This window comes from Lolium rigidum, chromosome 3, assembly GCF_022539505.1.
Source record: "Lolium rigidum isolate FL_2022 chromosome 3, APGP_CSIRO_Lrig_0.1, whole genome shotgun sequence".
Taxonomy (NCBI): Eukaryota; Viridiplantae; Streptophyta; class Magnoliopsida; order Poales; family Poaceae; genus Lolium; species Lolium rigidum.
The window spans coordinates 11,516,400-11,542,411 of NC_061510.1; the positions used below are offsets into that span (position 1 = coordinate 11,516,400).

At 47.3% G+C, this 26,012-nt stretch overlaps 1 protein-coding gene across 1 annotated transcript; it reads left to right on the forward strand.

Moving 5' to 3' along the window:
• Positions 1-881: 881 nt before the first annotated feature.
• On the forward strand, positions 882-4,573 carry LOC124694531. The gene is made up of 3 exons (XM_047227507.1): positions 882-958; positions 1,611-3,512; positions 3,969-4,573. Exons 2-3 carry the CDS (start codon positions 1,620-1,622, stop codon positions 4,305-4,307), a joined length of 2,232 nt encoding a protein of 743 aa, XP_047083463.1. The 5' UTR covers positions 882-958; positions 1,611-1,619; the 3' UTR covers positions 4,308-4,573.
• Positions 4,574-26,012: the final 21,439 nt, after the last annotated feature.

The window sequence follows — 26,012 nt, forward strand, 5'->3', positions numbered from 1 at the left end:
GGCGATTTTTAGTTGGGTGGAACAAGAGGCGCCACCGTCGCCGCTCTACCTGGTACATGGGCACACTCTACGCAAACCACCACCGCCCAGAGGTGACTGTGGACACGCGGGGGGGGGGGGGCATGTTCGTAGGATGGTGGGCAAGGGGAGGGTGGGCGGCGACCTAGAGGAAGGCCACAATAAGGTTGGAAGGAGACGGGAGGAAGGAGATGGGAAATAAGATGGATGGCTGACAAGTCGGACCTACCTCCAAATCTGCTCATCCTCCACGTTGGTACCCACGCCAGCTCTTACAGCTGGACCCACCTGATAGGACTGCAGTCAAAATATTCTTAGATGTGAATTAGTGCGATTTGTAACGATGTGCCTTTGAATCGGTAGTTTTTCGGAAAAATGGTAAAGTTGATACTGACCTGTTACTCTAGCCCAAAATGTGGTAGATTTCCCAACCCACTGAGCAGACGCGACACACTCATGGAGTGGGTAATGAAGAAGATTGCAGGGTTAATTTGGCGTTCAAACACTCTAGCCGGGAGTAGACTAATCGGCTGGGCCAATTAAACCGTCCCGTCTCCCAAGGGATACCACCACTAAAACACTAGTTAATCGTCGCCATCATTTGGCCGCCCGCCCGCCGCGGTCGTAGCAGCGGGAGGAGGAGATCCCTTGAGGTGCAGCCAACCTAAACAAAACCCAAAGCTAATCAACCATTATTTTTCTTTCTTAATCCCCTCTCTCTCTGTGCGTCAGTCTCTACACACTCCCCTTTGGCAAAGCATGAGAGGACAGAGAGGGAGAGTATAGCTCAGCTCAGCAGCCGGCAGGAGCAGTGAGTGAGGTGAGGCGAGAGCACCGACCCCCACACTCCAATGTCCCCTTGCTCCCCCAGGGGAAAGAGAGGACCCGTCTCTCCCTCCTCCTCCCCGATCTGCGGCGACCTCTGCTTCTTCTTGCCCAGGTAATCAATCAATGGCGCCTCCTCCCTTCCTATTCCACCTCCTCTCTTCTTCTTCTTCGGCGCGTTCAGCAGATTTGGGGCAAGCGCTGAGCTTGGATGGGATTTCAGTGCAGACTCTTGGCCTTTCCGCCGACAGGGGCGCGCTCTCCTTTCTTGCTTTTGATTTGCAGAATGTAGCTCCTTCATCTGCACTTCCCCGTGCCCCCTGTTCTTGATGGGATAGCCAAGTAGGGAGAGATTTCATGCCGCGCACCCAAATCTGCCTTGGGCGGTTCTTGTTCCAATCGTTTTTTTTAGCTTGCTTCGTGAGATCTGCCGAGTGAGCATTGCCCTCGCAAATCTGGGGCAGTTTGGAATTCAGACCTCCTCGCCCTTTTCTTTTTCTTTCGCTTTTGTGCCAAGTATTTTTTGTCCACTTTCGCCTTTCCACGGGACAAGCGATGTGATGTAGTATATGGTGCCTCCTGCTCTCCCAGTATATTGTTTTGTATTTTTTCATGCATATATTGTTTGTCGTTTAGGCTTGTTCATGTTGGGATTTCAGAGTCTTTTCCTCCTGCCTGTTCTGCAGATTTAGTTTTTTTCTTTGCGGGCAACAACATCACATTTAATTCACAATTGCCTAAGCCTAATCTTGCATCGTTATCTTCAGGTTCCATCAATGGGGCAGGATTCCGGCATGAAGCGCCAGTCGCATTCCAGACTGAGACCAGTTCCTGAAAATCCCTACACCGCTAGCCACATTACTGGAGAAAATGGCAGCCGGGACACAAGACACACTCAGCTGAAATGCTCAGATTCCAGCTTGGGGGAGCCTCGCTTGAGCCACCTCCCGAATTTCCACTGCAGGAGTCTGCCGACAAGACGCAATGCAGAGGAGGAGATTGCTGTGGCCAAGCGCGGCTCCATGTACCAGAGCTCCAGCGAGATCAGCAGGATAAGGAGGATCCAGCAAGACAGGAGGAAGATAGACTCGGCGCCACCTAGAGGGGACGAGTTCCTGTCCTTTGACATCGTCGACTCGTCCTCTCAGCCGAGCACGAGCGGAGGAGCGTACCTGTTTTCGCACCAGAGTCGGCGGTCCGAGGCTGCCAAGCCTTCTGTGGAGACCCGTAGTGCTCGTCGAGTGTCCAAGGACTTTCTGGATTTATCGTTCCGTGAGCTCCCGGGTGAGGATTTCAAGCTTGACAGGCCACGGATGGACTGCACACTGTTGAGAAATGATGATTGCGCTGATGGTTTCTTGGAGATATCTCTCGAGGAAGAAGAGTCTACACAAGCCCCCTGCAGAAATGCAGCTCCGCATTTGCTAGATGGAGAGTCTGGTAGACGTGCCGAAGCAGATTGTCAGCAGAGGGCTGGTGTATGTCCTGGCGAGAGTGACCAGGGTGACAGGGAGAGGGTTCGAGTAAGTGATACCCCTAAGCCCGTGTCAACAAAGACAAGCGCTGCTGATGGTACCAGTCCATTGGTATGTGTCCAACATGCCACAGAGAACAGCGGTAAAGCTCGATCAAGTCCTTTCAAGAAGATGCTGAACCCTATCATGAAGTCCAAGTCTGTTAGAAGCCCATCTGTTACTGAAAAGGAGTACTCCAACTCTACCGCTGTGCCGGCTAGCAGGAAAATTGGTGCACCCCGCAAGTCGTTGCTGAGTGATTTCTCGAGGACCGAACGGAACCAATCATCTTGTTGCCAGCCAAATGGAGAAAGCCAGCATACGGCGGCTGCTTTGTCACCTGCTCATCTTCAAGCAGTTCTTAAGTTTGATTCCAAGAATAGTATTCCCTTTTATGAATTTTGCGTCGAGGGCCCAGAAGAATCCATTTCTGCCAGGTCTTGGGAAAGTGGGAGTGAGCTGAACAGAATCTACACTTTTCATAGCGGTGGTAAACGAGGAAGCACAGCTGGAAGGTCCTCCAAAGATGAACGCAGATGTTCACCTCCAACTGTAGGTCAGATGCATGTTTCATCCTATCTATGCTCTGAGGTTGCTAAAGATGGCACTCTGAATAATTCTGTCAACACCGAGTTTGTTTTGTATGATATTGCTCATGCAAGACGAAGTTTTGCAGCTGAGGAGAAGACTCAATGTACAGAGACCACTCAGCCAAAAACTTGCGGTGTCGTTGATAAATCGTTCTGTGGTGACTATCCACAGCAGATTAATCTGATTGACCACCAACACAATGCAAGAAACAATTCAGAGGTATCAACATCCCGCCCATGGTCTGAAGAGGATCTTTATCCTCATTTGGAGATTGCAGCAACTGTCATCCAGATTCCATTTAATAAAATCAAATCCAAAGAACTTGATAATGGTTCATCCACTGGTACTATCAAAGTGGTGACACCGAGTGGGCTGCATGGATTATCGAACGATAATGATGCCAGCCCGTCACCCTTGCTAGACAGATGGAGGTATGGTGGGGGGTGCGATTGTGGTGGATGGGACATGGCATGTCCACTTGTTGTCCTCGAGAATGCTTATGATGATAACTGGGTGGATTCCGCAACGAAGGAAAGCAAGCATCCTATGGAGCTCCTTGTTCAGGTGCACCATGCAATGCAACCCTTGTATATTAATTTTTTATTTAATAAATACTTGTTCATTTACTTAGTATTATGCACATCTCAGTTTCTGAGAATAATGAGTCAGGTAGGATAGTAGTTATTGCCTAAAAAGATAACACAGAACTGATAAAAAATTCTTAAAGATGCTAACCAATTAGTTTTGCTCCTCAAGACAATTATCCTCAGATCAATTTGTATCTTTGCATTACGCTGTAAAACAATGTCTTTCAAATAGGACCTTCGTTAGGTAAAATGCAACAATTTATGTTTTAAAGGTCAAATTTAGCTACCTGGATGTTTAGGAGCATAAAACTTATTTTCGTGTCTAGTCTAATCTTATGCAGTAGATCAATTGCCCGAGTTAGCTGTATACATCCATATATTGATCTTACTTCAAAAAAGAGCAGTTTTTCATGTCTGTCCGTTGTTCAAACAGGGTAGCAAAGAAGAGCTCCCTGCCCTTTCCATGAAAGCCAACGGGAAAGGACAGCTACTGGTGGATTTCCACGCGCGCCTATCAGCACTACAGGCGTTCTCAGTCTGCATCTCTCTGCTGCACTGTTCCGAGGCTTCGACGGCGGTCATTATCGAGAAGGGCAAGCACAAGCTCTACTCGAGCTCACTCAAGATGCTCCTTGAGGGGGAGGTGATGCACCTGATTGAGGCTGTCACGGCAGAAGAGAAGAAGAAACAGAGGACGAAGAGAGAAAAGGCGCCTCCATCTGTCGCGTTAGATCCGCGGCACCCGCCCTTTTCTCCACTGGGAAGAGTATAGACTGAACTATGTGGTGCTCTTCTCATCATGTGTAAGTGTAACATTATCAGTCATCATCTGGCTTGATGTCCATATTCTTTTGTGATAGAAAAGGGTAAATTTATCTTGTTCATAGAGATGGAAGGGGGTTGCATGCAGTAGTTTCTAGTCTTTAGGTTTTAGGGAACCAGCATGGCCATATGTTATTGGCTGATGGAAATGCAGAACAGAAGAGGCTGCTTTGTACAAGAGGGTGTCAGTTCCATGTTCCAACAGAAAGAATATAAATAAAAACAGTTGGCCACTGCTTCTGTATACTTGAAAGGCTCACCGTTCTGCTAAGTGCTGTGTCATTTGTGCTCATTCTTATTCTGCATTTTGAAGATTTGAACTGAGAACTTGGGAGTATGCACAATGTTTTGCGTTAACGATGCTGGAATGGAGCAGGCCACGAGGTAGGAGTTAAAATGCTGCCTGGATCTTGGATACTCGTTTTTGTTTGTTTGTTTGTTGCGTTCCAGAATCCTATGAGTTGACTGGAGGAAAAAATGTTCAAATTTTCTGAGGCTGAATGGGAGCCTGGGAGTAGGAGCTTTGGCGGTAGAAAGATGTTTCCTCTGCACATACATCGAGCTACAATGCTTAACATGTACTCCCAGAACTTCGGTTTGGTCATCCTTCCTACTTTTTTCTGGTACTCTCCTATCAGTTCTGGGAATGCTATTTGTAGAAAATACTACGATTAAGGTTAATGTAGATACTACTGTGGCAGATCAGATGGATGCTATGCTGAAGGAAAAACAAACAGTTGTCGGAGGGACCATGTTTGGATCTTGACCCAGCTTTGGACTTGGACCAGAAGACGCCTGATCTTCTGCAACGTGCCTGCTTTGCCTGCCGCAGGCACTTCATTTTTCTTTTTCCAAGCAGCAGCGCACTTTTCACATGCCAGTGATGGGATGTGAGTGAGCTAATCACGGGGCTAATTAGGTTCCTGTGGCCACCGAAGATGGGATCATTTTAGCACACTAGTCACATGCTCGACATAAAGAGAGGACAACGTGAACATTCTTCTCTGGTGTTCCAGCTTTTGGTGAAGAAAAGCATTAAAGCCGCAGGCTTAACAAAGCATTATTTTGACTGACACAGATTGAGTAGACTAAATTTGACAGTGTCATAGTAACGAGTCAAAATGAAACTATGGCATTAGATGGCTTCAGTGATTTTCTTCAAGGATTAATAATGCCATACATAGGCCAAGGGTAAATTAAGAGTAGAGTACACTAGTTGCATCCTGTAGCTCCATTGCATCGCTGAAATAAACACCTCAGCGGCTCAGTTTGTCCATTGAAGGAAAATTCTGAAAGGAGTTGGTCCTCAAAGTAGAGGCTGGATCAGGTCAACACATAACTTTCGCTGATGTGCATTGACCCTGCATGTAAATGATGCAATTCAAAACCAGTTTGAATCACTATCTCAGCATAAAAAAAACCATAAAGTCATCGCCCATGAAAATCAATCACGACACCTAATTCACGTTAAATCAGAAACTTCTTTTACTGGCTCCGAGTTGTGCAATGTAGGGATGCATGCACAGTTGCACACAGGTTCAGCACTAGATTTCCCCCAAAGAACAATCATTATTTTAGCATATTCAACAAACTATTGGGGTATAGGCAGTCAGAAACTCAGAAAACTGTGGACTATTTCTTTAGCAATATGGGGCATTAAGAACTTGCTTACCGGAACTAAGATTAACGTTGCATTAAGCTGCACTCCACGAAAGGATACTCCTTGAAGACTCCGTGCATTTTCGTGCACCAATCGTTACTTGTGGTGGCCTCACCAGACACCCGCACGCACATCTTTTTAAGCATTGGTGCGCATCTAAATATCACTCTTAAGAAATCAAACTCATGATCCTCCCCTACGAAGCCTTTGATTTCCACTTCTTCAAGATTGATCAAGGAGATATCTTTGCTTCTCCAGTTCTTGGGCTCATCGCAGGGGCAATTTACTGGGCACTTTTCTTTGACCTGGAACAGATGCTACAATGTATTTACCTGTGGTCTTTGACCCACCGATTAGGGTTAGCATAGTGCCGACGGGAAGCTCCGCCGCCACCACTCCCTCACCTATCCGCCGCCGTCACCATGTCGACGCCGACGGGTTCGTCCTCCCCCAGGGAGAAGGTAAACCTCACAGCATTCTCGGTATCCCTGTCCTACCCGGCTAAGATCTACTCTAGTTGATTCACAGAATCTATCACATTCTTCTCTGATGTTCCAGCTTTTGGTAAAGAGAAGCATCGAAGCCGCAGGCTTAACAAAGCATTATTATGACCGACACAAATTGAGTAGACTAAATTTGACAGTGTAATGGTAACGAGTCAAAATGAAACTATGACATAGATGGCTTCAGTGATTTTCTTCAGGGATTAATAATGCCATACATAGGCCAAGGCTAAATTAAGACTAGAGTACACTACTTGTATCCTGGAGCTCCATTGCATCTCTGAAATAACACCTCAGCGGCTAGCTAGCAGAATTCTGAAGGGAATCACCCTGCATGCAAATGAGTCAATTCAAAACCAGTTTGAATCGCAATCTCAACAAAGAAACATAAAGTCACCCCCATGAAAGTCAAACAAGACACCAAACTCCTGTTAGATCAGAAACTAGTTTTACTGGCTACCGAATTGTGCAATATAAGGATGTGATTCAGCACTAGATTTTCACCAAAGAACAATCATTATTTTAGCATATTCAACAACTATTGGAGTATAGGCACAGTAAGAATTTAGCGGACTATACGAACAATCCAGCATAAAGACCACAAACACATTGCCATTTGCTAAAACGTATGGAGCATCACAATGGCCATTTCTTTAGCAAAAACAAAGAGAGCAGGAGCAAGCTAAACTAAGTTAACTAACCAAGATAAGAACCTGCTTACCAGAACCAAGATCAACATTGCACTAAGCTGCACTCCACGAAAGGATACTCCTTGAAGACTTCGTGAATTGTCGTGCACCAATCGTTACCTGTGGTGGCCTCACCTGAAACCCGCACCCACATCTTTTTAAGCATTGGTGCGCATCTAAATATCACTCTTAAGAAATCAAACCCATGATCCTCCCCTACGAAGCCTTTGATTTCCACTTCTTCAAGATTGATCAAGGAGATATCTTTGCTTCTCCAATTCTTGGGCTCATCGCATGGGCAATTTACTGGGCATTTTTCTTTCACCTGGAAAGAGATGTGGATCACTACAATGTATTTACCTGTGGTCCGGCGTAATTAAGACCTTATAGTTTTTTTTAAAATTGGGTTCAAACAAGTACCAAAAATATGTAGTTTGAGATATATAAGGAGACAAAGTATTACCTCGTATCTGAGAAATTGGATCTGAAGTCGTCGCGTAGCAGCACGAATCCGATGCATCTCAAGTAGATGCAACACAAACGGTCCAAAACCGTGCCTATGCGATCCCGAAAGATCATCATACACCATTGTGAGGTCCAAAACAGAGAAGTCGGTAACGAGATGTTTCTCTATCTGCTGCTGAAAGTTGAGCTGTGCATGAACCGGGCCCTGCCAAAAGGTAACATATCATGAAGAAGTTCAATCTAGTCGTGGTGAAATTAATTAAGCCAGTTGAGCAGGACATGAGATATACACGAGCAGTGATTCGCAGGGACAGGACATTGACGTTGGGGAGCTGCGACGACCATGAGTCTTCCCCGGCACAGGTGGTCACCCGCTGTCCGAGGCTCTCTGCAGCATATAAGCGCGCCATTGAGAGGCCCCAAGGAGCAAGGCCAGCACCGTTGGTGGCATACGAGCAGCACCATGATACCTTCTCCAGAAGTGGTGCCACCAGGGACACGCTGAGCCTGGCACCGGTGTCGGTGCCGAAGAGCAGCGTCAGTCGCTTGAGCTTGGGGGCCTCGACGTTGATCGAGTCTGTCCACCTGCGAGTTTCATTGGTCCGCAGAAACAGCTTCTGCAACGACTCCGACCGGATGTTGATGTCGGCGCCGAGGGTAGCTTGGGTCGCCCTGAGCACGCGCAGGCACGGGCAGTGGCGGACCAGTGCGGCGAGGTCGACGCGGTATCCCGAGAGGGATAGTGTCTCGAGCTTGGGGAAGCCGCCGGTGGACGGCGGCAGCGTGAGGCGGAGGTTCAGCGCGTACAGGTGCATCGAGGTGGCGCGGTGGAAAGGAGGCAGCTCCACGTCTGCGCCATCCAGGCGGCGCGGGAGGGCCAAGTGGAACTCCACCGGCGAGAGACCTGCAGCGGCATGGAGCAGCGAAGGGAGGCCGGCGAGCACCCTCTTCTGAAGCCCGTCCCTGGTGAAGCCGTCGTCGACCCCGGCCGCAGCTTGGGCCGAGTCGAAGGTGATGTCGAGGAAGGGCACCCCAGGGCCAACAGCTGCGTCTCTGAGCGACGCGAGCGCCGATCCGAGACGATCGAGCGCGACTTCGCGGAAGGTAATGTTAGGGAGGCGGGTCCAGAGGCCGCGCCACCGGCGGGAGAGCAGGCTGGTACGTGCGGCGGCGGCGGTGAGGGGGAGGCGGCCAAGGACCTGGAGAAGCAGATCATCCGGAAGGGCGCTGATGAGGTCGGCTTTTCCGACGTCCGCCATGACGGCGCGATCCCTCCTCCACGCCACGGGAAACCCCCAATGCGATTGCAATTCGGAAGAGACGCGATAAACCCGGTTGTATTGAAACGATACCAATTTTTGAAATAATTGTGGATTTATTATGTTGTTCTATATTGTTTGCACATACAAAACCGGAAATACATGTAGTCACGTCCTGTATGAAAAAAAAATAACGGTAGTATATAAAGTCGACTTGTTATACGAGATTTTGCAGGTTAATAAGTCGTACGGATAATTTACACTCCAAGCCACTATTTTTATTTTGCGAGTAAAACAGGTTTTATATTCGGGTGTGACTACTATTCTTAGTCGACCAAGAAATAATTTCGTTCTCAGATGTTATTAAATCTCAGTTGACTAGGAAAATCTTATGATCTATATAATTTGTTTAGTTGCATTCTCACTTGCAACTAAAAAAATTCCAGTTGCAACTAAAAAAATTCAGTGGCAACCCGACTTACAACTCATGTGCACGAATAACGATGCAATCAAATGGTGTAATATTTTATCGAGCACGAACTCAGTTATTAGCTTAGCTAAGAAGTAGCAAATCCCTTTATATTAAGCAATAGGACTTCAAACTCGGGGCGAAACACAAGGTTCACAACGGGAAGTGGACGCCCTTCTCGTTGGATTGGTGGGTGGGGTCTGGGCCAATACCAGCGCCTCTTTAGTTGTTGTTCGGACCCCTACATCACCGTCCACACGACCAAGGTGGTGGGGAGGGGGGAGGGTCCCGAGCGAATGGCAACTCCGTTTTCATCGTCAGTTTCGACTGGCGGAAGCAGCGGAGTGGGATAACATGTGCTGTGAGATCCATGCGCTCCCACTGGAGGACGATAATGATAGGATCTTGTGGTCTTTGGAGAATTCTGGGGAGTTCTCTACCCGCTCGGTATAATGTGGTCTGCTGCAGGGTGCAGCGGTGACGCACTTCAAGGAAGTGTGGCGGACGAGGGTCCCGCCTAAGATCAAAGTCTTCCTCTGGCATCTCATTAGAGGGAAGCTTCCCTCGAGTGAACAGGTGGCGAAGCGGCATGGCCGGTCCAACGGTCCATGCTCGTTATGTGGGGAGACTGAAATCATATCTTCTTCACGTGTCCCATGGCTAGCTTCATGTGGGCAGGGGTTCAGGAACTCCTTCATTGTGATTGGAACCCGACAATGGCCGGCGAGTTTATTTCCCTTCCACAGGGGCTGCTGGCCCCCTTCGTAGATTAGTTTGGTACACCTTTGTGGCCCTTTGTTGGTCTCTTTGGAATATTATGAATAAACTAACTATTGACGGAAAATTGATCGGCAAAGCGGCTAACGCTTTCTTTCATATGTTGCTGCATATGCAGTCGTGGAGGGTTCTGATCTGACCGAGGGACCGGACTATGCTGGATGTGGCGGTGGGCAAGGTCAGGAGGCTCCACACGAGGACTAGAGTGGAGACTTAGATAGCATATTCGACCCGCTTCACGGCTTATGCTCTTTCCCGCACTTTGAGCTGCTATGGGGGCAGCTCCTGGACTTGCCTTTGGATGTGTGTGCGCGCGAGGCGTGCGTTTCCGTTTTTGTGTGTGGGGTATGTTGTAAACTGCGATGATGAGGTGTGCTTTATACATAAAGCTGGGTCAGATGATCTTCAGTTTTAAAACAAGTTCCCACCTCTCACACAGTGTGTGCATATTAAAAAGAAGAATCAACATCACAACGAGCAAGAGCTGCTGCAAAAAAAAGTTTGTTGGCCTCGAAAGAAAAAGTTGATTCCAGCTTTTCACCATGATGAGTTGCAATCTGCGGCTTGTTCTTCTAAATCCGATGATGACTCCATGCATTCTTCATCTAGTTTATTTTTTTTGAATAGTCACAAGGGGAGGGAGAAGACCCTTCACCTGAATTTGTATTCATTTGCCTATAAGGCCTTGCAGCCTATTACAAGATGGGTTCAAGTGAACCAGAATTTTACATAGGGGAACTTGAGGGAAGACAAAACAAAAACACACACCAACACACACAACAAGGAGGAGGGGGGGGGGGGGGGGGAATAGGTGCACTTGAGAAGCACAACCGGGCGTGCTCGCACGACGACCATCACCAGGAAGACAAGCATAGGCAAATGCATCAAGTAGTGTCACCGCGCAATCGAAGGGCATCACAATCCCGAGACTTTACAGATTGCAGCACCACCACCTGCTTGCATGACGACTATCCCACAAGGTGGCAAACCAGGAGCATATGAGGATCAACGAGTGAAGCTGGCATAGGCGAAGGGCCTTACTCCGCCGAGAGAACGATGCAAACACGAAGCTCGCGCGGCTGATTGAGTGCCAGAACTGCGAGGAGTTTCTGCAACGCAATCGAAGGGCATCGCAAGACCGAGATTCCACCAACGCCACGAACCTTGATCGTGAACTCGGCCAAAGGGACAGCCCCAGGCACTTTTGCGAGATGGGGAGACGACATGCGCCATCGAAGGGGGCCGATCAGCCGAGACCGCACCAGTAACGCGAAGCTCGCGACAAAACCGCAACCATCACCATCGGATTTAGCCAAGCTTTGCACGACCAACAAGAGCTGAAGTCGAGGGCACCAACCAAGCCCAAAATGCAGCCACCGGACAAGCAACACCTGGTTCATCTGCGACGCCTTCAACAAGGAAAACGGCGCCTGTGGGCGCCGTCGCCGCGGAGCTTTCGCTCGGAACCGCAGCAAGCAGCTGACATAGTGCATCTCCACAACCACGCCCCCAACGAGGTTGAACGGCGCCAAACAGCGTCGTCGTGGACGGCTATGGCACAAACCAGAGCAGGGATTTCTCCGAGGAGACGCACCTCAATGGGAAGCCGCGCTGTCGTGCACCTGCAGGGGCGGCAAGCTCCACCACCTGCCAAGCCGAGAGGCCGCAGGGGGATGGCCGCCGGCCAGACCTAGTCCCTGCGCATCGGAGAGGGTCTGATCTGGGGCGCAGAAAAGACCCATGGCGGCACAGGCAGGGGCTTCAGCCGTGCAGCCGGACCTGGAGCGGGGAGCTCATCTCCGGCGCGAGCTCCAGGAGGGCGGCGACGGACCAGAGCGTGGTCGCCGGCCAGCGGCCGAGGTGGAGGGGCGAAGCGGGGTGGGCGGGAGGGGCGGGGGACGGGAGCTGCAGCGCGGCAGGGGACGAGTCCCGCCGCCACCAGCCGCCGGCGGGCTTTGCCCGTCGACGCGTGCCGGCGGTGGCGAGGGGGCGTGGTGGAGGACTAGTTTATTTGATTTTGTTTTATTTCCACTTCTTCAAGATTGATCAGGTAGATAGTTTGGTTTCTCCAATTCTTTGGCACATCACATGGGCAAATATTCTAGGCATTTTGAACTCATCTAAACGAAATACGAATAACTACATCTGAAATCTGGCTGCAGAAGCAATTCAGAAAGATACATCAGACACGAGTTTAATTTCGGTAGAAAAACCACTAAATTAAGTCAGGACTGAGGAAGACAGGACTAGGACGCTGCTATCTGCCCTCTCTCGCTTCACTTGCGAAAGCCTCCAAGGACCAAGCCAAGAATCTCTGTGGGATACGTGCACCGCCAGGAGAGGTTTTCCACCATTGGTGCCAAGATGGAGATGCTGAACTCTCAGTCGCCGCCCAAGGACAGCGTCAGATTGCTGAGCGCGGGGACCTGAATGTCGATACATCCACGAGTTGCAATGGCTCTCCACAACGACGACCTCCTGCAGGGACGCCGAGCAGATGAGAATGGTGGCCTCGCAAAGGAAAGAGGCGGTCACCCTGAGCACGCGCAGGTGCGGGCAGCGGAGGACCAAGCCGGCGAGGTCGACGGAAATACAGCTAGAGAGAGACAGCCTTTCGAGCGCGGGAAGATTCCTGGCTTGGGGAAGCGTGCGGAGGTCCAGCCCATGCAGCTCCACCCATGAAGGTGGCGCGGCCGAACTGGGGCATGCTCACTTCAACCGTGCAAGTGGGCTCCGATCTGTGCCGGGTGTCGAAGCGAAGCTTCACCGGCGAGAGCCTCGCGCCGTGGGACGCGGTTTTCGAGGAGGAAGTACCCGTCCGGCCGTGGGACGATGGAGTTGAGCTGTGAGCACCACTTGGAGCGAGTCGAGCACGATTTAAAGGATCATATGCCGCACCTAGAGGGGGTGAATATGTGCTAACCAATTTTTAATTCTTTTTTAATTTAGGATTGACATAAAGGTAAATTCTTTAGATATACAACTATGCGAATTTACCTATATGACAAGATCAACTACTAAGTAAAATATAGCTAGACAATATATAAGGGAGATAATAAGGATAGAGGTAACCGAGAATGGAACACGCGGAGACACAGAGATGATTCCCGTTGTTCCTTCCTTTTAAAGGGAAGTACGTCTACGTTTGGAGGAGTATGGTCGTCATGAAGGTCAGAACAACGCCACGAAGGCTTCGTTCAGGTCTCCTGTGAGCAATGCCACAAAGGCCTAGCCCACTTTCACTAACGGATTTTCTCGAGGTGGAAATTGGGCATTTACAAGGTTCTTGGGCACACATCCACAACCGAATTGGAGGCTCCCAAAATCTGTAACAACACAACAAGAACAAGAACAAATCAACCACAAACAACTAGGGTTTCCAAAGAGGAACACTAGCAAATGGGCCCTCAATCATATGAGGGGGAAATGCAAATTGCTTCGATGAAGATGTAGATTGGGGTCTTCTCCTTCGATTCTCCAAAGATCAAGAGCATTGGATGGTTGGAGGAGGAGATTTTGTGATTCTTCTGTTTCTTGAGGTGGCTCTAATTGTGGATGAATGATGACCCACAAGTATAGGGGATCGCAACAGTCTTCGAGGGAAGTAAAACCCAAATTTATTGATTCGACACAAGGGGAGTTAAAGAATACTTATAAGCCTTAACAGCCGAGTTGTCAATTCAGCACCTGGAAAAGCACTAGTAACAGGGGTGATGTGAAAGCAGCAGTAATATGAGAGCAGTAGTAACAGTAACACGACAGCGAGTAGGCAGTAATATGAGAGCAATGGCACCAGAAAATAGTTGATACTACTTCCAATGACATGTAGAACGAGTATATGATGATGAACGATGGACCGGGGTTCCCAGCTATCTACACTAGTGGTAACTCTCCAATAACAAGTGTTGGGTGAACAAATTACAGTTGGGCAATTGATAGGATTGAAATAGCATTAAGACAGAACATCAAGATTATTAATCATGTAGGCATGTTTTCCATATATAGTTATACATGCTCGCAATGAGAAACTTGTACAACATCTTTTGTCCTACCAGCCGGTGGCAGCCGGGCCTCAAGGAAAACTACTGGTAATTAAGGTACTCCTTTTAATAGAGCACCGGAGCAAAGCATTAACACTTGGTGAAAACATGTGATCCTTACACCTACGCCTTCCCCTCCGGTTATCCCAGTTATTTTCACTCTAGGGCCTCGGGTTCCGGACATAGACATGTGCAAACAACTTGTAGATACAATCTAAGCAATAAGTATAGAGCTTAAATCTAAGATCATGCCACTCGGGCCCTAGTGACAAGCATTAAACACAACAAGATTGCAGCAACAATAACTTCACAAACTTTATAGATAGACTAATCATAATGTAACAATCCATCGGATCCCAACAAACACAACACCGATTACATCGGATGAATCTCAATCATGTAAGGCAGCTCATGAGATCATTGTATTGAAGTACATGGGGGAGAGAATACCAACTAGCTACAGCTAGAACCCGTAGTCCATGGGGGAACTACTCACGGAGCATGATGGAGGCGGTGGCGTTGATGGAGACGGCTTCCGGGGGCACTTCCCCGTCCCGGCGGCGTGCCGGAACAGAGATTCTGTCCCCCGAATTGGAGTTTCGCGATGGCGGCGGCGCCCCTGGAGTCTTTATGGAGTTTCATCAATCTGTATCGCGTTTTTAGGTCGAAAGGGGTTTTATAGGCGAAGAGGCGACACAGGAGGGCACCTGGGGCCCCTTCACCATAGGCTGGCGCGGCCAGGCCTGGGGCCGCGCCGCCTTATGGTTTGGTGGCCCTCTGGCCCCTCTCCGACTCTCCTTCGGTGTTCTGGATGCTTCCGGGAAAAATAAGGTATTGGGTCTTTGTTTCGTCGAATTCCGAGAATATTGCCCGAACAGCCTTTCTGGAACCAAAAACAACAGAAAACAGGAACTGGCACTGTGACATCTTGTTAATAGGTTAGTTCCGTAAAACGCATAAAAACATTATAAAGTGTGAGCAAAATATGTAGGTATTGTCATAAAACAAGCATGGAACATCATAAATTATGGATACGTTGGAGACATATCAAGCATCCCCAAGCTTAGTTCCTACTCGCCCTCGAGTAGGTAAACGATAAAAAGAATAATTTCTGAAGTGACATGTTACCAACATAATCTTAATCATACTATTGCAAATCATATGAGATGAACGAAGTGACTCAAGGCAATGATCTATAGTTGCTAATCAAATAGATAACATATAGCAAAACTTTTCATGAATAGTACTTTCAAGACAAGCATCAAAAGTCTTGCATAAGAGTTAACTCATAAAGCAATAAATTCAAAGTAAAGGCATCGAAGCAACACAAAGGAAGATATAAGTTTCAGCAGTTGCTTTCAACTTTCAACATGCATATCTCATGGATAATTGTCAACACAAAGTAATATAATGAATGCAAATAAGCAAGTATGTAAGAATCAATGCATAGTTGACACAAGTGTTTGCTTCTAAGATGGAAGGAAGTAGGTAAACTGACTCAACATAAAAGTAAAAGAATGGCCCTTCGCAGAGGGAAGCAGGGATAAAATCATGTGCTAGAGCTTTTCAAGTTTTGAAATCATATAGAGAGCATAAAAGTAAAGTTTTGAGAGGTGTTTGTTGTTGTCAACGAATGATAGTGGGTACTCTAACTACCTCGCCAACCAGACTTTCAAGAGCGGCTCCCATGAAGGACGTTATCTCTACCAGCAAGGTAGATCATCCCTCTTCTCTTTTGTTTACACATGTATTTTAGTTTCATTATTGATGACACTCCCCCCAACCTTTTGCTTACACAAGCCATGGCTAACCGAATCCTCGGGTGCCGTCCAACATATATTCACATACCATGGAGGAGTGTCTATTTGCAAAATTAAGTTGCTTACTGATAGATCAGGGCAAAACACGTGAAGAGAATTATTAATGAAAGTTAATTAATTGGGGCTGGGAACCCCGTTGCCAGCTCTTTTTGCAAAATTATTGGATAAGCGGATGAAGCCACTAGTCCATTGTGAAAGTCTGTCGAAGTAAATGACAAGATCGAAAGATAAAACAGCACATACTTCCTCATGAGCTATAAAACATTGACACAAATAAGAGATAGTAAATTTTGAATTGTTTAAAGGTAGCACATGAAGTATTTGCTTGGAATGGCAGGAAATACCACATAGTAGGTAGATATGGTGGACACAAATGGCATGGGTTTTGGCTCAAGGTGTTTGGATGCACGAGAAGAAATTCCTCTCAGTACAAGGCTTTGCCTAGCAAGGTTGTTTGAAGCAAACACAAGTATGAACCGATACAGCAAAACTTACATAAGAACATATTGCAAGCATTATAAAACTCTACACTGTCTTCCCTGTTGCTCAAACACTTTTACCAGAAAATATCTAGACCTTAGAGAGACCAATCATGCAAACCAATTTCAACAAGTTCTACGGTAGTTCTCCACTAACAGGTTTAAACTACATGATGCAAGAGCATGATCTACTTGAGAGCTCAAAACAATTGCCAAGTATCAAATTATCCAAGACAATATGAAGCATTTTCTGTTTCCAACCAAATAACAATAAGTGCAGCGGTTTTCAACTCCGCCATGAACATTAAAATAAAGCTAAGAACACCATTGTTCATATGAAAAAGCGGAGCGTGTCTCTCTCCCACACAAAGATTGCTAGGATCCGAATTTATTCAAACACAAACAAAAACAAACAGACGCTCCAAGTAAAGCACATATGATGTGACCGAATAAAAATATAGTTTCAATAGAAGAAACCTGATAAGTTGATGAAGAAGGGGATGCCTTGGGCATCCCCAAGCTTAGACGCTTGAGTCCTCTTGAAATATGCAGGGATGAACCACGGGGGCACCCCCAAGCTTAGACTTTTCACTCTTCTTGATCATATATCATCCTCCTCTCTTGACCCTTGAAAACTTCCTTCACACCAAACTTCTCATAAACTTCATTAGAGGGGTTAGTACTCAAAAAACTTTAATCCACTTTAGCCCTGTACTGACACATTGCAATAACTCAATAAAACATTAGCTACAGCTCTCCACGTCTAGAAAGCCTCACTTAAAGTCCACAAGAGACAATGCAAAAAAAAAACAGAGACATAATCTGCCAAAACAGAACAGCCAGTAAACACGAATTTGTACGAGGTACTTCTGTTGCTCAAATAAGAAAACTCAGAACTAATGAAAGTTGCGTACATATCTGAGGATCACGCACGTAAATTTGCAGATTTTTCTGAGTTTCTTACAGAGAAATCTGCCCAGATTCGTGACAGATAGAAATCTGTTTCTGCACAGAAATCCAAATCTAGCATCAACTTTACCATAGAGACTTTACTTGGCACAACAATGCAATAAAATAAAGATAAGGAGAGGCGGAAATGGTGAATGGAACCTGGGTACGCGCGCACCCGTTTACGTAAAGTTCAAAATAATGCTATTTAAAAGTTTCAAAAAAATGTGAAGTAAAATTTTGCATGTATATACTATGTTGATACTTACTCGTGTGTGTTTTCACGGAAAAATATCATTGTATGTGACCTACACAAAAATGACAAAATGCAAATTCCTATTCCTGTGAATAGTACAAATTCCTGTTCACTATTCTCATTTGGACATTTTGTCATTTTTATGCAGGCCACACACAATGGTATTTTTTCGTGAAAACTTACACGAGTAAGTATCAACATAATATGTACATGCAAAAATTTACTTCACATTTTTTTGAAAATTTTTAAATAACATTTTTGAACTTTTCGTAAACGGGTACGCGCGCACCCAGGTTCCAAACGTCCGGGTCGTAAGGAGAGGTTGCTACAGTAGTAACAACTTCCAAGACACAACAAAACAGTAGCAAAATAAACACATGGGTTATCTCCCAGGAAGTGCTTTCTTTATAGCCATTAAGATGGGCTCAAGAATTTTAATGATGCTCACATAAGGGTGAGAGTTGAAGCAAAAGAGAGAATCAAAAAGCAAGTTCAAAACACATTTAAGTCTAACCCACTTCCTATGCATAGGAATCTTGTACACAAATAAATTCATGAAGAACAAACTGACAAGCATAAGAAGATAAAACAAGAGTAACTTCAAAATTTTCAGCATATAGAGAGGTGCTTTAGTACCATGCAAATTTCTACAACCATATTTTCCTCTCTCATAATAATTTTCAGTAGCTTCATGGATAAACTCAAAAATATAACTATCACATAAAGCATGTTTTTCATGATTCACAAACACATAATTTTTATCAAGCTCAGAAATGATAGGATTAAAACTTTCAAACCCACTTTTATCAATAATATAACAAGATGATTGATCAATCTCAAAAGATATGGGACTCATAGATAAAGTCAAGAACTCTCCAATCCCATTTTCATTAGTAGTACAATTAATATTATCAAGTAACATAGGACCATCATCTAGAGATTTATCATAAACATTTGCCAAGCAAAACTCTTTAGTACCATGCATTTCGACAGCAGGCACAAACAAAGCATTATCATAAGATTTATCAAAATAGCATGGATTATCATGAATAACAGTAGCATAATTATTCTCACAAGTTTTACTCATAGGGAATATTTCAAGAGAATCCACATGAACATAACATTCATCCTCTTTCGGTAAGCATGGAGGATAATCAAATAGTGTAAGAGATAAAGAGTTACTCTCATTAGAAGGTTGGCATGGGTAGCTAATCCATTCTTCCTCCTTTTGTTCATCACTCTCCTCTTCTTTTTCATCCAATGAGCTTTCGAGTTCATCAATTTCTTCTTCAACGAGTTCCTGCAAATTGTGAGTGCATTCTTGTGCATTAATGAGTCTCTCTTTATAATCAATGATATAAGGATTATCACCGTAGCTTTCTATGCAAAAATTAAGGATAGAAGAGACATAATCTTTAAGGTCCTTACAAACAAGCACAAGTTTCATAATTTTTAGACATGAATGATTCTATCTCAGAGGCTCCCATAAATATGACAAATTGTTCTACCTCTTCGAACCCAAAATGAATATAGCTATTCCAATTATAGTTCTTAATTAAAATTTCCTCACTAAAGCCACATTAAAATTTAAGATGTTTAGTATCATGTTTAGAACAACAGTTTATATCATGGCGTTTAAGCAAGATTTTAGCAATTGTATTTAATTTTTCTATCACAACACTAATAACTTTTCCCTTTCTCGATTCTCTATAATTATTATATAATTCTATAAGCTCCAAATAGGTTGTAGGTTCTCCCATAATAGCAGTTTTTAATTTTTAGGTTTTTCAAATTTTTATGGATTTTCGGGTATATAGGGAAAATAAAACAAGACAAAAATAAACTAGACAAAAGTAAACTAAGCAAAATAATACTAGACAGAAATAAACTAAGCATAAATAAACTAGACAGAAATAAACTAGCAAGACAAAATAAAATAAAAGCAGAGAGAGAGGTAGAGTGTACTCCCCAGGTGAACTTATGAGTAGAGCTATGCCTCCCCGACAACGGCGCCAAAAATTAGTCTTGATAACCCACAAGTATAGGGGATCGCAACAGTCTTCGAGGAAGTAAAACCCAAATTTATTGATTCGAGACAAGGGGAGGTAAAGAATACTTATAAGCCTTAACAACCGAGTTGTCAATTCAGCTGCACACGGAAAAGCACTAGTAACGAGGGTGATGTGAAAGCAGCAGTAATATGAGAGCAGTAGTAACAGTAACACAGCAGCAGTAGCAGTAATATGAGAACAATGGCACCAGAAAATAGTTGATACTACTTCCAATGACATGTAGAACGAGTATATGATGATGAGCGATGGACCGGGGTTCCCAGCTATGTACACTAGTGGTAACTCTCCAATAATAAGTGTTGGGTGAACAAATTACAGTTGGGAAATTGATAGGATTGAAATAGCATTAAGACAGAACATCAAGATTATTAATCATGTAGGCATGTTTTCCATATATAGTTATACGTGCTCGCAATGAGAAACTTGTACAACATCTTTTGTCCTACCAGCCGGTGGCAGCCGGGCCTCAAGGGAAACTACTGGTAATTAAGGTACTCCTTTTAATAGAGCACCGGAGCAAAGCATTAACACTTGGTGAAAACATGTGATCCTCACACCTACGCCTTCCCCTCCAGTTATCCCAGTTATTGTCACTCTGGGGCCTCGGGTTCCGGACATAGACATGTGCAAACAACTTGTAGATACAATCTAAGCAATAAGTATAGAGCTTAAATCTAAGATCATGCCACTCGGACCCTAGTGACAAGAATTAAACACAACAAGATTGCAGCAACAATAACTTCACAAACCTTATAGATAGACTAATCATAATGTAACAATCCATCGGATCCCAACAAACACAACACCGATTACATCAGATGAATCTCAATCATGTAAGGCAGCTCATGAGATCATTGTATTGAAGTACATGGGGGAGAGAATACCAACTAGCTACAACTAGAACCCGTAGTCCATGGGGGAACTACTCACGGAGCATGATGGAGGCGGTGGCGTTGATGGAGACGGCTTCCGGGGCACTTCCCCGTCCCGGCGGCGTGCGGAACGAGATTCTCGTCCCCGAATTGGAGTTTCGCGATGGCGGCGGCGCCCCTGGAGTCTTTCCTGGAGTTTCGTCAATCCGTATCGCGTTTTTAGGTCGAAAGGGGTTTTATAGGCGAAGAGGCGACGCAGGAGGGCACCCGGGGCCCCCTCACCATAGGCTGGCGCGGCCAGGCCTGGGGCCGCGCCGCCTTATGGTCTGGTGGCCCTCTGGCCCCTCTCCGACTCTCCTTCGGTGTTCTGGATGCTTCCGGGAAAAATAAGGTATTGGGTCTTCGTTTCGTCGAATTCCGAGAATATTGCCCGAACAGCCTTTCTGGAACCAAAAACAACAGAAAACAGGAACTGGCACTATGCCATCTTGTTAATAGGTTAGTTCCGGAAAACGCATAAAAACATTATAAAGTGTGAGCAAAACATGTAGGTATTGTCATAAAACAAGCATGGAACATCAGAAATTATGGATACGTTGGAGGCGTATCAATGAACTTGGGCAGAATTGAGCAACCTGAGGTAGAGGAAGAAGGGGGTTATATATACCCCCTTCCAAAATCGAGCTGTTGGAGGATATTTGGGGCGGATTATCCAGCCTAAGTAAGGGCCAGATTATCCGACCACCCCGGATTATCCGGCCTCCTGGAAATGTCCGGCCAAATATCCGGCTTGGATCCAGGGGTACACTGAGAGCCTCGTCGAAAAGTCCTTAGCCTTTTTTCAGGGTGCAAATATCCGGCCCCGGATTATCCGGCCTGTGAATATTTCCTTCTTCCTTTTATCTTGTTTCTCCACACAGTTTCAACCACATAAATATTTTGCACTATCTCAACACACATTAGTGTATCACATATATTGTCATCAAACATTCAAAACTATAAACTGAGAGATGTTCTTTCAATCTCCCCATTTTTGCTGTTTGATGATAATATACGGATTTGCAATAAAAACTACTAGAAGGAACCGACATGTTGGCAAAGGATAGAGACACTCCCCCTACATGTGTGCATATAAGTAATTTGCATTTGAATACAAATGCACAACATATAGGTGCGAGGTGCTTCACAATTTCTTCGGCAAACGAAGACATCAAGACCATACTAAAATTAAGCCAGTCTGGAATAAATAGGTGGCATGTGAAGGATACACTCCAACCATCCTAGAAATTTGCACCACATGAAAGGCATCAACAAACCGGAGATATAAAAGTTTATGAGCAGAATATAGGCCCCAAGCCAAGAGTGATCAAGCAAGAATTTTTAGGCTTCGACAGAGATAGAAGTCATTGCTAAATGTAGGATCAAACTAATTGTGGGTGCAGAACATGCTTACCAGGACTAAGGTCCAGGTTGCATTCCACAAAGGGATAGGCCTTGAAGATGTCATATATTCTTGTGCACCAAACATTACTTGTTGTGACCTCATCAGATGGTCTCACGGTCACTTTTTTCAGCATTGTTGCACATCTGAATATCAGTTCCAGGAAATCAAACTCATGATTCTCTCCTTCGAAGCCTTTGATTTCAACACATCCACATAGCCGGGGTGTCGCTGTCCATGTCGAGCTCCTGCAGCGAGGGGGATCAGATGATGATGTCTGAGTACTGGGGACCGTCGGCCTCCTTAAGCACACGCAGGCGCGGGCAGCGGAGGACCAGGTCGGTGAGGTCGACGCTGCAGCTCGAGAGGGACAGCCTCTCCAGCGCGGGGAACATGTCCCGTGGGTCGGTCTAGACGCGTTCCAGCCTGATGGAGGGCGCAAGATGCAGCCGGAGCCACCTGGGCGGTGAGCCGGGGAAGGCGAGGTGGAGCCCGTGCAGCTCGATGGATGTGGCGCGGTGGAAGAGCGGCGCCTTCACATCCATGTAAGAGCGCGTAAAGATCTCCGGCCGTACGGCGAAGCGGAGCTCCACCGGCGATAGCCTCGCGGCGGCGTGGAGCAGCGACGAGACACCCTCTCTGAACTGCGCGTTCGCGTCTTGGCTGTGGAAGAAGATGGGCACAATGCAGATGTCGAGGAGGGGTACCTCGGCGCCGGCCGCCGCGGCTTGGAGCGAGGCGAGCGCGTGCAGGAGTGGACCGAGCGCGACGTCGCAGAAGGTGAGCACCGGGAGACGGGTCAATAGGGCGCACCACCGGCGGGAGACAGTGCTGGTGCGCGCGGCGGCGCGGGCGCAGCGGAGGCGGACGAGGATCTGCAGAAGAAGATCCTCTGGGAGGGCGCTGATGAGGTCTTCCCCTCCGCCGCCTGGACCTAGATTGAGACCGCCGCCACGGCGAGCTTCTCCGACCTCCATGGAAACCCCAAATCCCCAAAGCAGTGACAGTGTCTGTCGGTGGGTGGCAGGATGGGGACGAAACAGGAACGGTCGAGGAAAAGGAAGCAACGGGAGAAATAAGGGCATCTTCAGCGGGCCGACCCATTTCGGACGGCGTTTGCGTCGCCCCGCGGACGCGATATGGCCCAGGACGACCGTTTGCGTCTGGGCTATCTCCTGCGGTGCGGACGCATTTTTTAACCAGGGACAGCGACAAGCTCGCTAATGGCGTTTGACGTCCCGTCGAGAACTGCCGCCGGCGATTAACTGTTCCCGGGCGACGACGATCCTTCCCGCGCGTGCCCAATACATAAGCAAGTTTCGTCGGCCTTTCGCGTGCGAGAAACGACCTGCGCAACGCTGTTTCCCGCCCCGCCGTGGCTATATATGGTGGACACCGGCGGGGGCGACGGGCGCACCTCAAGCTACCATCCATCCATGGCCGACCATATTAGTTGGGAGCACGTTGTTCAGATGTGCCGCCAACTCCACCCGGAGGAGGGGGAGGAGGAGGTAGCCGCCGCCGGCGTTGAGGCCCAGCAGCTGGACCTCGAGGCGAAGGCGGCGGAGGCGGAGGTCGCGGAGGCGGCAGAGCGCGCAGAAGGGCGCCTCGCGGCGACTAGGGCGGAGATCGCCAACGCCATGGTCGAGCTCGCTGATGCCAGGGCCGAGCTCGCGGAGGCGCGGGCGGCCATGGCGGCCCCTCCGGCGGACGCCGTCATCCACGACATCGCGGACGACGACCCCCCGTGCCCAGCCGCTTCGAGTGCGCCGGCGACCAGCGGGTTCTGCTCGCGTCCTTCGAGTCCCTGGCTGGGGACGCCCAGCGCCGTCAGGCTTGGGTGGCGGAGGAGGAAGCCCACAACTATGCGATGGCCATGGCTCGTGGGTTCATGTGCTCCGACCTGGACTCGCTCCAGCGTAGGGCCCCTTCTCCCGCACGGGTCGAGCGGGAGAACCGGGAGCTAGCGGTCACCATCGCCGCCAGGGATGAAGCGGTGGCGGAGGCGGCTAGGTACAGGGCCCGCTTCCTCGCCCAGCTGGCGGGGGTGCAGGCCGCGTGCCAGGTGAAGGAGGAGGCGGCGGCGGAGGAGGCGGCGGCCCTGGCGACGGCGGAGGAGGCCAACTCCATGGCCAGGACACTCCTGTGGGACTCCTCTCTGGCCGAGGCTCTCGAACGCCGCAGGCGGCAGGACGAGGTGTCCAATGTGCGGCGTGCGCGGCGCTGATGCGCGTAGATGTACACGTCCGTTGGGAACCCCAAGAGGAAGGTATGATGCGCACAGTGGCAAGTTTTCCCTCAGTATGAAACCAAGGTTTAATCGAACCAGTAGGAGCCAAGAAGCACGTTGAAGGTTGATGGTCGCGAAATGTGATGCGGCGCAACACCGGGGATTCCGGCGCCAACGCGGAACCCGCACAACACAACCAAAGTACTTTGTCCCAACGAAACAGATGAGGTTGTCAATCTCACCGGCTTGCTGTAACAAAGGATTAAACGTATCGAGTGGAAGATGTTTGCAAAGAAAATAATAAAACACAAGTATTGCGGTAGATTGTATGCTATGTAAAGAATAGGACCGGGGTCCACGAGTTCACTAGAGGTGTCTCTCCCATAAGATAAAGCATGTTGGGTGAACAAATTACAGTCGGGCAATTGACAAATAGAGAAAGGCATAACAATGCATATACATGATATGATAAATATAGTGAGATTTAATCAGGGCATTACGACAAAGTACATAGACCGCCATCCAACTGCATCTATGCCTAAAAAGTCCACCTTCAGGTTATCATCCGAACCCCCTCCAGTATTAAGTTGCAAAGCAACAGGCAATTGCATTAAGTATGGTGCGTAATGTAATCAACAACTACATCCTTAGACATAGCATCAATGTTTTATCCCTAGTGGCAACAGCACAACACAACCTTAGAACTTTCTGTCATTGTCCCAGTGTAAATGCGGGCATGAACCCACTATCGAGCATAAATACTCCCTCTTGGAGTTAAGAGTAAAAACTTGGCCAGAGCCTCTACTAGTAACGGAGAGCATGCAAGATCATAAACAACACATGAACAATAGATTGATAATCACCATAATCATAGTACTCTCTATCCATCGGATCCCGACAAACACAACATATAGTATTACGGATAGATGATCTTGATCATGTTAGGCAGCTCACAAGATCCAACAATGAAGCACAACAAGGAGAAGACGACCATCTAGCTACTGCTATGGACCCATGGTCCAGGGGTGGACTACTCACTCATCACTCCGAAGGCGACCATGGCGGTGTAGAGTCCTCCGGGAGATGAATCCCCTCTCCGGCAGGGTGCCGGAGGCGATCTCCGAGAATCCCCCGAGATGGGATTCGCGGCGGCGGCGTCTCCGTAAGGTTTTCCGTATCGTGGCTCTCGCGTCGGGGGTTTCGCGACGGAAGCTTTAAGTAGGCGGAGGGTCAACGCGGGGGCCACACGAGGGGCCCAGGAGGTAGGTCGGCGCGGCCGGGGCTTGGGCCGCGCCGGCCACCCTTCGGCCGCCTCGTGGCCCCACTTCGTTAGGTCTTCGGTCTTCTGGAAGCTTCGTGCAAAAATAGGACCCTGGGCGAAAGTTTCGTCCAATTCCGAGAATATTTCTTTACTAGGATTTCTGAAACCAAAAACAGCGGAAACGACAGAACTGGCTCTTCGGCATCTTGTTAATAGGTTAGTTCCAGAAAATGCATAAATATGGCATATAATGTGCATAAAACATGTAGGTATCATCAATAAAGTAGCATGGAACATAAGAAATTATCGATACGTTGGAGACGTATCAGCATCCCTAAGCTTAGTTACTGCTCGTCCCGAGCAGGTAAAACGATAACAAAGATAATTTCTGAAGTGACATGCCATCATAATCTT